At 41.9% G+C, this 15,086-nt stretch overlaps 2 protein-coding genes across 2 annotated transcripts in view; one reads left to right on the top strand and one right to left on the bottom strand.

Moving 5' to 3' along the window:
• Positions 1-8,253: 8,253 nt before the first annotated feature.
• Positions 8,254-9,608, bottom strand: LOC134602089 (somatotropin-like). Its single transcript, XM_063446589.1, has 2 exons — positions 9,533-9,608; positions 8,254-8,990 (listed from the first exon to the last, which is right to left on the bottom strand). Exons 1-2 carry the CDS (start codon positions 9,606-9,608, stop codon positions 8,350-8,352), a joined length of 717 nt encoding a protein of 238 aa, XP_063302659.1. The 3' UTR covers positions 8,254-8,349.
• A 73-nt stretch (positions 9,609-9,681) lies between these two features.
• Positions 9,682-15,086, top strand: part of LOC134602090 (alpha-2,8-sialyltransferase 8F-like) — a 54,046-nt gene continuing 48,641 nt past the window's right edge. The window contains exons 1-2 of the mRNA XM_063446590.1: positions 9,682-9,686; positions 10,117-10,197. Coding sequence (XP_063302660.1) covers positions 9,682-9,686; positions 10,117-10,197 — 86 coding nt within the window. The remainder of the gene's footprint in view (positions 9,687-10,116; positions 10,198-15,086) is intronic.

Raw genomic sequence — 15,086 nt, forward strand, 5'->3', positions numbered from 1 at the left:
GCTGAGTACAAAAATACCCCCGTATGTACCTTTGCCAGGTATATGTGGACATCAGAGGGGCACATTTGGGACACAGCCATTCCATTTTTTTTCAAACTTTAAATTTTTACGCTGTGCCCATGTCCCATTTTAGAGTATTTTACCAGGCTATATAATCCAAATACCCCATAAAGCCATACCATTTCTTAAAGAAGACATCCCAGGGTATTTCAAAAGGCATATTTTGAACCTTAGCGTGGGATAATTTTTCCGCTAGCTTGTACCAGGTGTAGTGGTAATTAGCGTTATTAAATGTATTTTTTTACTTTTTAAAACTTTTTTTACTTTTTAAAACTATTTTTTAAACTTTTGTTTTGCTTATTAATTTTTTTAAAGTTTCCTAAACTTTCGTAAAACATTTTTTTTACAGATTTAACATTTTTCTAAGCTTTTTTTTTTACCGTTAACCCCTAACTAGCAGTAAGCAGCACTAACAGTAAATTCCCCATTTTCCCATAACTCCCACCCACCCCAGCTAGCAAAATATTTAATTATACAATATTAAATTAGTTAATTAAATAAATTTAACCCCTGAGGGTTAAAAAATAAATAAAAGTTAATCGTCAGGGGTTAAAAAAAATTAGATCACAGTATAATACTGTGATCTGTATTTTGATCACTGTAGGCAGTGATCGACTGGCAGGGAAGGGGTTAATTTTTATTTGGACTGGGTAAAGGGTTTATTTTTTTACATTTTTTTACTTAAACGTTATTAAAACTTTTTTTTAACTTAATTTTTTAACTTTTTAAAGCTTATTTTAAAACTTTTTTTAACGTTAACCCCTAGTTAGCCCAACACTAAATCCCCCAATTCCCCACTAACTTCCACCCTCCCCAGCTAGCTACATTTATAATTTTAAAATATTTAAATTAATTAATAAAATAAATTTAACCCCTGAGGGTTAAAAAAAAAGAATTAACCCTCAGGGGTTAAAAAAAAAAAATCAGATCATATTAAAATGTAATCCCTGCCAATTGATCACTGTAGTCACTGATCAATTGGCAGGGAAGGGGTTAATTTTTTATTAAAATGGGTAAAGGGGGGGTAAAGGGGGGTGGGATTTTAATTTTACTTTGTTTTTTTTACACCAGGGGGCAGGATCAGCACTGATCCGTCTCCCTGCACTTCACAGTGAACCCGGAAGTGCAGGGAGGCGGAGATAAGTATGAGTAGACAGCGCAAGTCGGTGCTCTCGGTCTGCCTCTAATACAGAGGCAGACCGGAGCACCATTAACCCTACGATCGCCACGATTGCGGCGATCTGGGGTTAATTTTAACGCGTGACGCACGAGGTCCGTCACTCGTCATTAACGCATTCCCCTGAGTGATGGACCTCGTACGTCACTCGTCCTTAAGTGGTTAAGGGATCACTATAGTGTCAGGAAAACAAACTTGTTTTCCCTGACACTATACAACCCTTAGGCCCCCCTCTCCCCCACCCTCAGGGCCCCCCTCTCTTGGCGCTGAAGGGGTTAAAACCCCTTCAGTTACTTACTTTAATCCAGCGCCGGGCTCCCTCCAAAAAAGGTGGGGGTGGTAATTCTAGAGGACAGCTGAATTGTGTGTTTGTTGGATATATCCTGTCTCAGAGTCCTGAGAGCGAGCATTCAATTCCTCGCACATTCAGTTTAGCGGTGGATGACCTCACTCTGGAGTCTGTCCCGAGAACGAGGAGACCTTATTTTATTTGCACCAGATCTCCATAACTTATTTCTAAATTGTAAAAGCCGTAAAACAGGCCGTACATAAACGCACGTCAAGATAAATATACCCTAACACACAGACCTGGGCCAACACTGAACAATGCGACTTTAAGGCGTAGCATGTGACAGTGTAGGATACAGTCTGCAAGCAGGCTAAGCCGTATTCAGGGATAACAGAATAGAACAGGCCAAGGCCGAGGATCAGAATTGCCGCACACAAAGAAACCACCAAAAGCTTGTGTTATTCGCAAATTCGCAACAAACTAAAGACATTTAAAAAGGATCTTTGTACAAATTTAGGAACACTTTTATTAGTATTGTGTCAAAAAATATTTTAAAATCAACACCCAATAAAAAGTGTCTCCGCCCCCCAAAAAAGACCTAAAGAAGGGGCTTTAATGTATTAGAATTAGATGGCATTCCTCTGTCTATCTTAAAGGAACACTATATACAATACACACACATATACCCAATCCTATAGTATTCCATACCTATGGAAGTGTACATCCCCCTCCCCCTCAGCGCAGGGGTATAAAAGGGGACGTTCTATTTATTTTACATCCCGGTGTGTGGTGGAGCTCTTCTACCAGCACAACGCCGTACTGCGCCATTTAAGTTCTCAATGAGAGTCGATTCTAAATGTGGACGCGCCCCTAGTGGCTGTCATAGTGAATGAAAACATTGCAACCCAACAATGTTTCCAGTGCAAGGTTAAAACGACAGGGACAGGGCATGTACACCACGCCACTGAGATACTGATAGAGTCCCTTCCATTCCAGTAGAGAGAACTTGGAAGCAGTTAAATCATTTGTGTTACATATTAACCTCATTAAAGGAATCAATGTCAGATATAGAAACAGGCGTCATATTAATCTATGGACACGGCAGGCAGGGTCGACTAATTCAACAGGTTGATTGTACAGCTCCATGGAATTTGCTGGCGCTATATAAATAATAAAAAAATAATAGAAGGACAGTGCAAGGTAATTACAATTAAACTGGGAAAGCTCAATACCTATCCTCCCCAATGCCTCAGGAGCCCCATCGTGTAAGGCCAACCAGCTGCATGCATGAAGCTCTGTGCTGGATCCAAAAATGGCAATACCCTTGTCAAACTATAACATGCTCTAACTTGGGTGCGGATTCTCTGATTAGGGCGCAATTTGGACCATAAGGGAGCTCGGTGATGAGCTATCCAGGGACATATAATGTGTAGGGGTGCTGTCCAGGGAAAGGGAGTTCTAGTGGACATTTAATACATCTTGCCTCTAGGTCTGGGAAGGCACAGCATGGAGTCTATCTGGTTAGCTGGAGAGGATGCAATCCAGACCCCAGACAGAGTGGCGCCGTATTGTAAGGGCCATTGCACTACATGGAGGACCCCTGGTGTGGGAATCACATTTCTGTGTATAAATAGCTGTGTTGTGTGCAATGAAGCTGTATTCTACTCCCATACATTCAGTCTCGGCTAATGTGTGAGAGAACTATAACCACTGCCAGGAATTAAAACCACCGCAGAGAGCTATAACCACTGCAGAGAACTTTAACTACTGCAATGTGCCATATCCACTGAAGGCAGCTATGACCAATGCAAATAACTACAACCACTGCAAGGAGCCATAACCATTGAAGAGAACTTCTGCGGCTGGGAAAATATTTGAAAGGTTATTAAGGGATAATATTCTAGAATTCCTTATTATTATTATTATTGCCATTTATATAGCGCCAACAGATTCCGTAGCGCTTTACAATATTATGAGAGGGGGATTTAACTATAAATAGGACAATTACAAATAAACTTACAGGAACGATAGGTTGAAGAGGACCCTGCTCGATCGAGCTTACATTCTATAGGAGGTGGGGTGTAAAACACATTAGGACAGGAATTTGCAGTCAATAAGGTGGGCTGCCCTTTAGGAGAGGGCAAGAGACAGGTATGTGAGGTAAGGGTTAGTCTTGGAGGCCATAAGCTTTCCTAAAGAGATGGGTTTTAAGGCACTTCTTAAAAGATGCAAGACTAGGGGAGAGTCTGATGGCGGTAGGCAGGCTATTCCATAGGAAGGGAGCCGCCCGCGAGAAGTCCTGCAAGCGCGAGTTGGCCGTACAAGTGCGGACAACGGACAGGAGGTGGTCACGGGCAGAGCGGAGAGACCGAGAAGGGACATACCTATGGATCTGTGAGGAGATATAAGAGGGGCTAGAGTTGTTCAGTGCTTTATAGGTGTGAGTTAGTACCTTGAATTGACTCCTATAACATAAAGGAAGCCAATGTAATGACTGGCAGAGGGGTGAAGTGTGAGAGAAATGACTAGAGAGGAAAATCAGTCTAGCAGCAGCATTCATTATGGATTGTAGGGGTGCATTACGGCTTTTGGGAAGACCAATCAGGAGAGGGTTACAATAATCCATGCGGGAAATTACTAGAGCATGGACAAGCTCCTTGGTAGTATCTGGTGCAAGAAAGGGGCGGATGCGGGCTATGTTTTTAAGATGGAATCTACAGGATTTGGCAACATACTAGATGTGAGGCTCAAAGGTGAGACCAGAGTCAAGTATGACGCCAAGACAGCGCGCTTGCAAGGATGGACTTATGTAGGTAGCACAAACTTGAAGGGAGAGCGAAAGAGGAGGATCAGTATTAAGAGGAGGAAAGACAAGGAGCTCAGTTTTATCGAGATTGAGTTTCAGAAAGCTGGAGGACATCCAGTCAGAGATGGAAGAAAGGCAAGCAGTGACACGTTGCAGGACGGCAGGGGAGAGGTCCGGGGAGGAGAGAAATAACTGGGTGTCATCAGCGTACAGGTGGTAGCGGAATCCAAAAGAGGTAATAAGTTTGCCAAGAGAGGCAGTATAAAGAGCAAATAGAAGGGGACCAAGGACAGAGCCTTGGGGGACTCCAACCAAGACAGGACGAGGGGAGGAGGTATCATTAGAAAAAGATACACTGAATGAGCGTTGGGAGAGATAAGAGGAAAATCACGAGAGGACAGAGTCACAGAGACCAAGCGATTGAAGAGTTTGAAGAAGAAGAGAATGATCAACGGTGTCAAAGGCAGCTGAGAGGTCAAGAAGAATTAGTATGGAGTAGTGGCCTTTGGATTTAGCTGCGATTAGGTCGTTATTAACTTTGATAAGCGCAGTCTCTTTAGAGTGGAGAGGGCGGAAGCCAGATTGAAGAGGGTCAAGGAGGGAGTTGGAATTGAGGAAATGAGACACACGGGTAAAGACAAGTCTTTCCAGAAGCTTTGAGGAAAAAGGGAGCAGGGATATGGGACGGTAATTAGAGAGGGTGGATGGGTCGAGGGATGTTTTTTTTAGTATAGGTACTACAGTGGCATGTTTAAGGTCAGCAGGGACGATGCCAGAAGAGAGAGAGCAGTTGAAGATGTGTGTTAAAGAAGGCACGAGACAAGTGGAGAGAGATCTGATAAGGTGAGATGGGACAGGATCGAGTGGGCAAGTGGTGGGGCGAAAGGAGCAAAGAAGAGCAGCCACCTCTTGGTCAGTAGCTGGGGAGAATGTCTGAAGGGTAGGAAATGCATGATCTATGTGTGGTTGAGAAACAGAATGGCAAGGAGGGGAGAATTCTTTCCTTAGCTGTTCAATCTTGTCAGTGAAGTAACATGCAAAGTTATCAGCAGTAAGGTTAGTTTGGGGGGTGGCCACAGCAGGGCGAAGAAGAGAATTAAAGGTGTCAAAGAGACGCCTGGGGTTGCGGGAGCATGAACTTGAGAAGAACGTGGTTATCAGCAAAAATCAGCATGGTTTTATGAAGCACAGGTCATGTCAAACTAACTTAATTGCATTCTATGAAGAAGTAAGTAGAAGTATAGATCAGGGTGTTGCAGTGGATGTGATCTACTTGGATTTTGCCAAGGCATTTGATACAGTTCCACACACTAGATTAGTGTTCAAACTCAAGGAAATCGGTCTAGATGACTATTCTTGTTCTTGGGTAGAACATTGGCTTAAAAATAGAGTACAAAGAGCTGTCATTAATGGTAAATTTTCAAGCTGGACAGAGGTGGTAAGTGGTGTCCCTCAGGGTTCTGTTCTGGGACCCCTTCTATTTAACATGTTTATAAATGATCTTGAAAAAAGCATTGAAAGTCATGTTTCAGTGTTTGCAGATGACACAAAACTCTGTAAAATAATACAATGTGAGCAAGATATTACTTTGCTGCAGAGGGATTTAGATAGACTGGGGGACTGGCACTCAAATGGCAGATGAAATTTAATGTTGAAAAATGCAAAGTTATGCACTTCGGCGTAAAGAATGCACAAGCAACGTGTACCCTTAATGGAAGCGAATTAGGGATAACAACACACGAAAAGGACTTGGGAATTGTTATAGACAACAAACTATGCAACAATGTGCAATGTCAATCAGCAGTGGCCAAGGCCAGTAAGGTATTGTCATTCATGAAAAAGGGCATTCATTCTCGAGATGAGAATATAATTTTGCCTGTTTATAAATCACTGGTAAGACCACATATTGAATATTGGAGGGATGCCCGCCTGCCAACGTCAAGGCAGACCCCCCTAAGCGGGTCCTAACACTGACCCTTCAGCCTGCTTCCTTGAGCTTCTGGCAAAGATATCTCTAATGAGACAGAAAGGGGTATTTTTTATATACACCCCTTTACTTATTAACCCTTAATAGGGAACACATGGGATGGGTAGCAGCATTGTAACCAGGCTGTGTGATACAAAGTAAATACAAATACAAAAAGAGAAGTCCTGCGCTTAAGCAGCAAGGACTACAACACACATCAGCCCCAATATATAGTAAAAACCAAAGAAAAGAAAATGTTACTTGCGCTTTCTCCTTAATCCCTATGTATACCCATCCCATGTTGAAGGGTCAGTGTTAGGACCCGCTTAGGGGGGTCTGCCTTGACGTTGGCAGGCGGGCATCCCTCCAATGGCCATTGGAGCAACTAAATGACCTCCATTTGTCTAAATATACATAGGGATTAAGGAGAAAGCGCAAGTAACATTTTCTTTTCTTTGGTTTTTACTATATATTGGGGCTGATGTGTGTTGTAGTCCTTGCTGCTTAAGCGCAGGACTTCTCTTTTTGTATTCACATATTGAATATGCTGTGCAATTTTGGGCACCTGTTCTAAAGAAGGATATTATGGCACTAGAAAAGGTGCAGAGGCGTGCTACAAAATTAATTTAAAAAAAATTGAACATTTCAGCTATGAAGAAAGGTTAACAAATTTAAACCTCTTTAGTTTATAAAAACGTCGCCTGAGAGGGGATATAACATTATACAAATATATTCAGGGCCAATATAAACCGGACTTTACATAGGAGTCACGTGTTTAGACTGGAAGAAAGAAGATTTCGTCTAAGGCAAAGGAATGTTTTTTTTACTGTAAGAACAATCAGGATGTGGAATTCTCTTCCTGAAGAAGTGGTTTTATCAGAGTCCATACAGATGTTCAAACAGCAACTAGATGCATTCTTGCAAAAACAGAATAATCAATGATATAATCTTTCAATGTAGAGTTTGTTGCAAAATTGGAAGTGCTTCAAACTGTTTTTTTTTTACTTCTTTTGGATCAACAGCAAGGACATATTTTTGCACTCATTCCTTGTGATTGTCATTTTCTCTGCACATTGGGCTCCTGCTCTTAAAGGAATATTGCTGTCTTAGGGCAGCACCCCTTCCTACTGTGACACATATGGATTCTTATTTAATTTTGCTTTGTTTTGTTCGGTTCTGGAACCAAGACCACCCCAGAGACCCATTAGAACATGGACCATTGAGTATCCTGTACGAAAACCGTGAATGAAATAATAAATAGAATGCTCCATGTACGTGGTTGGGACAATGGATGGCGGTCATTTTGTCTCCCGACCAGTGGCAGCGGGACTTGGTCCTCGAGTGCCTGGAACTCAATTCGGCCAGGCACTCCCGCGAACACCTGTCACCATGGACCTACTGCCCATTCTCGTTCCATTTCACCTATACGAACGGCGTTTGGGAGTTACAGATTACCGAACACAGGGAGCATTCTACACGAATCAGCTTTCATCTACCTTATGTGGTTTTTGTACAAAACCCCACGAACGGAGACAGGCTCTTGCTACAATTTCCCTGGAACTATTTTGCGCTTCAGCCTCATGGCAGACCGGTCAGAACTTCCTCGTCATGGCGATCCAAAACTGAACGGATCCGGGTGATTTTTTTTTATACATTGTTCATCCAGATCCAGGCTATCCGGGGATGTGACTTTTGTCTGGTTTCCATTGATTTTGGGGATACTTTTGGGGTGGTTAAGAAATTTATGATTTTTTTTTTTTTTTGGATTACACTACTGAATGTAAAGCATAAATGCATTCTTTATTGTTTTCATATTGACACTCATTGTACAACAATTTTGCATGGATAATACAATATATATTTATAAGCACAAGCAACACACACAGTTTTATTTTCTTTCCCAGGCTAGAATAGTAAAAGTAACGCTACTTAAATTAAACTTAACTATTATCCTCTTTCTGCGAGATAAACTAGTGACAATATCCCAATATTTGTTACGAGATTCTGGCTGGAAAGGGAATGGCGTAAAATTATTATCCTGAAAAGGATATTTAAATTGCGCAGTTGCTCTCAACAAATCGCCGACACTTCATGACCCTCAAGTAAGTTTCAACTTTGTGCATGTCTTTTTTGAAACACGACAAAAGACCATAGTTTTTCACCAAAGCATTGTCACTGCGCTGGTTAATGTCGAATTTATCGTATGTGAGTCTCATGAGGTCATAGCTACGAGCGTTCCCTTCTTCCATATCTCTAATCAGGGCCAGGATCCCTTCTTCCATATCTCGCAGCTTTTCATACACAGTGTTATCTGCGTTCCCGAAAACTAGGTTGTTGGTGAATACTCTGTTGAGGACTTGCACGGGATTTAGCCAGGACTGAATGATGGTCAGTGAAAAGCGCAGTAGCTCCATGTCAGATTTTTGGTGGGTATTGTCCTTGTCTGATGGGGCACGGATGCTTTCTGAATAACAATATACAGCGCGGGAATTTGTATTTGAATGTCTCTGGTCTTCTGGGATGTAGGTACGTTCATAGTCCCGGTATGTGTCTGCAGCCAGCAGATGAAGGTCCTGGGCCCGGTTCACAGTATTTGTAATGAGATTTGACAAAGGTACTGATGGAAAAGCCCTACCATGAAAATGGTTCTGGATCAACAATATAACCAGGAATACGAGAGGAGAGAAAAACCCTGTGGGAGAGCTGAGGGGATTCCCTGGGGTCCAGTGGTGCTGCTGTGCCTGCTGTCACCCGGCTGGCTGGTCCTGCGGTATGTATGTCACTGGGCCAGCCTCTTCTCCTGGGGGACCCAGGAGCCGGCCACCTCAGGGCCCCCCGAGGTTGGCCCTGGTGTCACCCTGCGGGCAGGCAGGCAGGCTGGCGGGCGCGCGAGGGAGCACTCTCCCTGGCTGAGTGCTTCCTCTTCAGCTCCCTCGCGCACCGCCGACATTTATGATTTTTGTGTCCCTGAGAGATAATATAATTAGCGATGTGTATTCCAATAATTATCTCTCAGGTACAGAGGATCATGTGATGGATTTCCCTGGTTTTTTGAGTTGGAAACCCTGTGTTGGGGCTTTTTGCATAAAAAAAAAACATGTGTGGCTCCAAATAAAGCAGTCTTCTCCCAGCATTATTATTATTATTGCAATTTATATAGCGCCAACAGATTCCGTAGCGCATTAAGCCTTGGCTCATGTTTCGGGGGTTATGGAACAGCCGTATTATTTTTACATTTGGGATTATTATTTGTGTATTGGGAAAAGGGCATTCGTTGCGGTGATATTCTGGCAGACCGCAAGGTCTCCATTCTGCTACAGCTGATATGTAAAAACCTCCATTGGGGTGATTGTCACAGTATGTCTGTATTAAAGAATACCAGCATGAGGTGAGGGCAGTATACTGCGAGGGTGAAATGATAGGAAATCATCCTGTATTATTTTAATACAGTTTACATTGTTACAGAGACGGTGTGTTTGTGAGTGTGTATATAATGTTTTTTTTTATAGATGAATATTTATTGCTGTGACATTCAAGGCATTTTCTCCAAGTTTATGTCAAATATTATATTTCATTATTTAGAATTATTATATTTTTATATTTTGAAACAGTTACCTTCGTGTTAATAATAAGAAATTCAGTATTTATTATTTATATAGCACCAACATTTTCTCAGTCACCTTCGTCACCTCGACGTGACGTTCGGCTTCTGAGGAAGCGACCGAGATGGCGTCAGGGAGGATGAAGGGTGGGGTGAACGGGTAATGGGAATTTTCCTTATATTATACATTAATCTGATTTGTTTGTTTTTCTGATAGAGCCCACGATCAATTACTGTCCTTACCAGAGGAAACATGTCGGCAAATAAGGAACTCCATCATTCTCACACAACTGAAAAAGTAAGACCTTCATTATTTATCATTTTGTTATGTATTGAGGATTATGCAGTCCACCTTCCAGTAGATGGCAGCATAGTGAAGTTATGCACTTGTTCTGTTGTGTTTAGTCTCTTTTGTGTTATGTCATTATGTGTGTGTACTGAAGTAAAGAGAAGTTCTATTTTACTACAATGTCTGAGAGCCATTTGTGAATATATAACATGCTAATACACAAAACTGGCGACGAGGATGGGATTATAATAAATGGACACTGCAGAATATATATAAAGGAAATGAAATCAGCCTGAGTGAGGAAGTAAAACTTTTTTGGGGAATTCTTTTATCTACAAATATTTCCAGCATGGCTTCTCTGGGACACATGGAGGAATTTGATCTGGCTAATCCAGCCTCATGGGACTCATATGCTGACAGGTTAGTGTTTTTCCTGGAAGCTAATAAGGTGGTGGATGCTATTCAGAAGAGAGCTGTGTTACTGAGTGTTATTGGATCCAAAACATTTGATATTGTACGCTCACTGATATCTCCTGCTAAACCACAAGACTACTCATTTGAAGAAATACTGGCACTGTTAAAACATCATTTAGCACCCACCCCATCTGAAACAGTGAGGCGTTTCCATTTCAATAGAAGAAATCAGAAACCAGGTGAAAGCATTGCAGCATACATTGCAGAACTGCGCAGGCTGTCTGAAAATTGCAATTTTGGTACCAGCTTAGAATCCTTGTTAAGGGACAGGCTTGTGTGTGGGGTGCAAGATGAAGCACTGCAGAGGAGACTGCTTGCAAGACAGAATTTAACTTTTATTATTGCACAAGAGGAAGCGCTCGCAAATGAGGCTGCATATGTCCATTCAAAAGAGATACAATCCTCCAGCAAAGATAACTCACCTGAAGTAAATCTAGTGAAGAAGACTGATGTTAAATCAAAACACTGTTCACCACACACTGATGTCACAGCTCCATTTAAAGGAACTTGTTATAGTTGCGGTGGAAAACACAGGCGTAATACATGTCGTTTTCGAAATGCAGTTTGCCACACATGTAAACGTACAGGTCACATACAGACAGTTTGCCAAAGTCAAGCCAGTGGAATTCAGACCAAATATAAGAATGTGAATAAAATACAAACCACAGCACACTCTTTTAATACTCCACAAACCGTTTCAGATAGTGAAATGACTGCAGGTGTTTACTCAAATGACTATGTGAATAAAGTGGAAAATTCACCATCAGGACTGAAGATTTACACTGAAATTGTGCTTCAAGATGTTCTGTGCAAAATGGAAGTAGATTCTGGGTGCGCATATTCTTTGATTTCAGAAGAGACATTTACATTGTTGTGGCCTCATAATTCTCCTTCAATAGTACCTTGTGATATTCATCTCGTGGACTACAACAAACAGGGTGGATGTTAAAGGGGCTTGTTTTATACCAGTAAAATATGGTAAATTCAGAGGACATTTACGTTTAATAATTACTAAGGGACAAAGAGCAAGTTTGCTAGGTAGAGAGTGGTTTGAACCATTAGGAATTTCATTAACTGGAGTTAATAATGTATCCACAGATATTCTACAGAATGTGATTGATAAATTTAGTGCAGTCTTTGAAGAAGGTCTTGGCATGTTTAAAGGCCCTCCTGTTTATTTTGTATTAGATTCAAAAGTACCCCCAATTCGTATGAAGCCTCGCAAAATTGCATTAGCTCTCAGACCAAAAATAGATGCTGAGATTACACATCTTGTGGAACAAGGCATACTTGAACCCATAACACACCCAAAGTGGTGTACACCCATAGTTCCGGTCATGAAACCAAATGGGGATGTCAGAATCTGTGCTGACTACAAATGTACAATAAATAAAGCGTTGCAAGAGCATCCTTATCAAATTCCAGCTGTTAATCAAATTCTTACTACTTTGGCAAAAGGAAAAGTATTTGCCAAGTTGGATATGGCTCAAGCCTACCAGCAGTTACCTGTGGATGATGAGGCTGCTGATGCACAAACGATAATAACACACAAAGGAGCTTTCCGAGCAAGACGTTTGCAGTTTGGAGTTTCCATTGCTCCTGGCATATTGCAGAATTTAATGGAGGACCTCTTATCTGGACTTCCAGGTGTAGTGCCTTATTTTGATGACGTTCTTATTGGAGCAGATTCTATACAGTCATTGGCTGCACAGCTACAACTTGTTTTACAACGTTTTCTTGATGCTGGTCTAAAACTTAAAAAAGAAAAGTGTGTTTTTGGTGTAAGCAGCGTGGATTTCCTTGGTTACCGAGTTGACGCACAGGGCATTCATCCAACTGATTCTAAGGTTGAAGCTATCCATAGAGCTCCGGTTCCAACAAACAAACAAGAACTGCAAGCTTTCCTAGGGTTGCTTAATTTTTACCATTCTTTTCTGCCTGATAAAGCCACTGTTGCTGAACCTCTGCATCGCCTACTAGATAAAGATGCTCCATGGAAGTGGACTGACGTTCATACTACCGCTTTCAGCGCTGCTAAAAAACTGTTGTCTTCTGACCGTTTGCTTGTACACTATGATTTGGAGAAACCGCTCAACCTCACCTGTGATGCTTCTCCGTATGGCATAGGGGCTGTATTGAGCCACACTTTGAGAAATGGGGTTGAGGCTCCAATTGCGTTTTATTCACGGACTTTATCTACTACAGAGAGGAATTACGCCCAAATTGACAAGGAGGCTTTAGCTATTGTGTCCGGTGTAAAAAAGTTTCATGACTATTTGTATGGGCGGAGGTTTACTATTATAACAGATCACAAACCTTTACTGGGTCTGTTCACCAGCAATACTCCCACTCCTCAAATAATTTCACCACGCATGCTCAGGTGGTCCCTTCTGCTGAATGCCTATGGTTGTGAGTTCAAGTATCGTCCTGGCAAGGATATCACACATGCTGATGGATTAAGCCGACCTTTGCCTTCTCCTGACTTCCTTGTTCCTCCTATGTCTGAGGTCCTCATGTTGGAATCCATTCCAAACCCTCCGTTACATGCAAGTGACATTGCTTGTATGTCTGCCAAGGATCCTTTGCTGTCCCGTGTGCTCAACTGGGTTTGGAGGGGGTGGCCAAAATCAAAAGTGGAAGACAAGTTCAAACCATTTGTAGTGCGCCAACATGAACTATCTGCCTATAAAGGGTACCTATTATGGGGAAACAGAGTGGTAATTCCAAATGCAGGACAAGCTCGAGTATTGCATGCTCTTCATGAAGGACATCCTGGAATAGTTCGCATGAAAGCTTTAGCCAGAAGTTATGTTTGGTGGCCTAAAATGGATGAAGTTATTGAAAAGTGGGTGAAGAACTGTGTACCATGCCAATCTACTCGTCATGCTCCACCTAAAGCCTCAGTACATCCTTGGGAAGTGACTAGGTCACCTTGGTCCCGTTTACATATAGATTTTGCTGGCCCTTTTCACGGACAGATGTTTTTTTTTAGTTGTTGACTCCTTTTCAAAATGGTTAGAAGTTGTTCCAGTTACATCTGCTACCTCAGTCACAGTCATAAAGATTCTAAGGAGGTTGTTTGCTACACATGGGTTGCCAGATACAATTGTGTCTGATAATGGAACACAATTTACCTCATCAGAATTCAAAATGTTCATGGCAAGTAATCTTATTCGACATGTTACTATTGCACCATTTCACCCATCATCAAATGGTCAAGCTGAGCGTATGGTTCAGACTACCAAAGACTCATTAAAGAGAATTATTGAAGGAGATTGGAATCGTAGACTTGCAAATTTCCTTCTGCAACAACATGTGACACCTTGCTCAAGCACCGGTAGTAGTCCAGCAGAGCTCCTTATGAACCGGCGTCTTAAAACTTGTTTGGATCGTTTACATCCTGATTTGACAACTGAGTTACAAGAGAAGCAAGAATTGCAATTCAATAAGAACTATAATGCTTCTACTGTCAGAGTATTTGCACCTGACAGTGATGTCTATGTCAGGAACTATGTTTCTGGGCCTAAATGGATACCTGCAAAAGTACTTATGGCCACAGGACCTTTGTCATACAAAGTACGAATTCCTGATGGTAGAATATTACGAAGGCATGTCGATCAGATTCGGGAACGGAGTGATGAGATTGTGCCTGCTGCCGGTCCCAGTCATACTGGGTTTTCTGTGATACCAAATGATGTGGAACCACTGGATGATACAGGTCTCAGTTCTCCAGGAGTTGTTATTGAAGAACCAGTTCTGTGTGGTCCATCTGACAGAGCACAGGAAGAAGGGATGGGCACAACTGAAGGTCCAGGTGAAGCAGTTCCAAACACGGTTTTGGGGCGCCCAAGACGAAATATTAAACCTCCCAGTTATCTCAAAGACTTTGAGGTCTAGGGGGGAGGAGTGTTATGTATTGAGGTTTATGCAGTCCACCTTCCAGTAGATGGCAGCATAGTGAAGTTATGCACTTGTTCTGTTGTGTTTAGTCTCTTTGGTGTTATGTCATTGTGTGTGTACTGAAGTAAAGAGAAGTTCTATTTTACTACAATGTCTGAGAGCCATTTGTGAATATATAACATGCTAATACACTAAACATTTCAATAAATATACTCATTCATTTATACCCTGTATAGTGTCCTGGATTCAGTTACGCCCTGTATAGCGTGTGGCTTTATATCTCTGGAATCAGTTACACCCTGTATAGCGTGTGGCTTTATATCTCTGGAATCAGTTACACCCTGTATAGCGTGTGGCTTTATATCTCTGGAATCAGTTACACCCTGTATAGCGTGTGGCTTTATATCTCTGGAATCAGTTACACCCTGTATAGCGTGTGGCTTTATATCTCTGGAATCAGTTACACCCTGTATAGCGTGTGGCTTTATATCTCTGGAATCAGTTACACCCTGTATAGCGTGTGG

The sequence above is a fragment of the Pelobates fuscus genome, chromosome 3 (assembly GCF_036172605.1).
Source record: "Pelobates fuscus isolate aPelFus1 chromosome 3, aPelFus1.pri, whole genome shotgun sequence".
In the NCBI taxonomy this organism is placed as follows: domain Eukaryota; kingdom Metazoa; phylum Chordata; class Amphibia; order Anura; family Pelobatidae; genus Pelobates; species Pelobates fuscus.

Coding starts and splice junctions, on each gene's coding strand:
- LOC134602089 (XM_063446589.1), bottom strand. CDS start 9,608: ATGGAGACCTTGCGGTCTGCCAGAATATCACCGCAACGAATGCCCTTT. Junction 8,991..9,532: donor CACAAATAATAATCCCAAAT/GTAAAAATAATA, acceptor GCTCTCCCACAG/GGTTTTTCTCTCCTCTCGTA.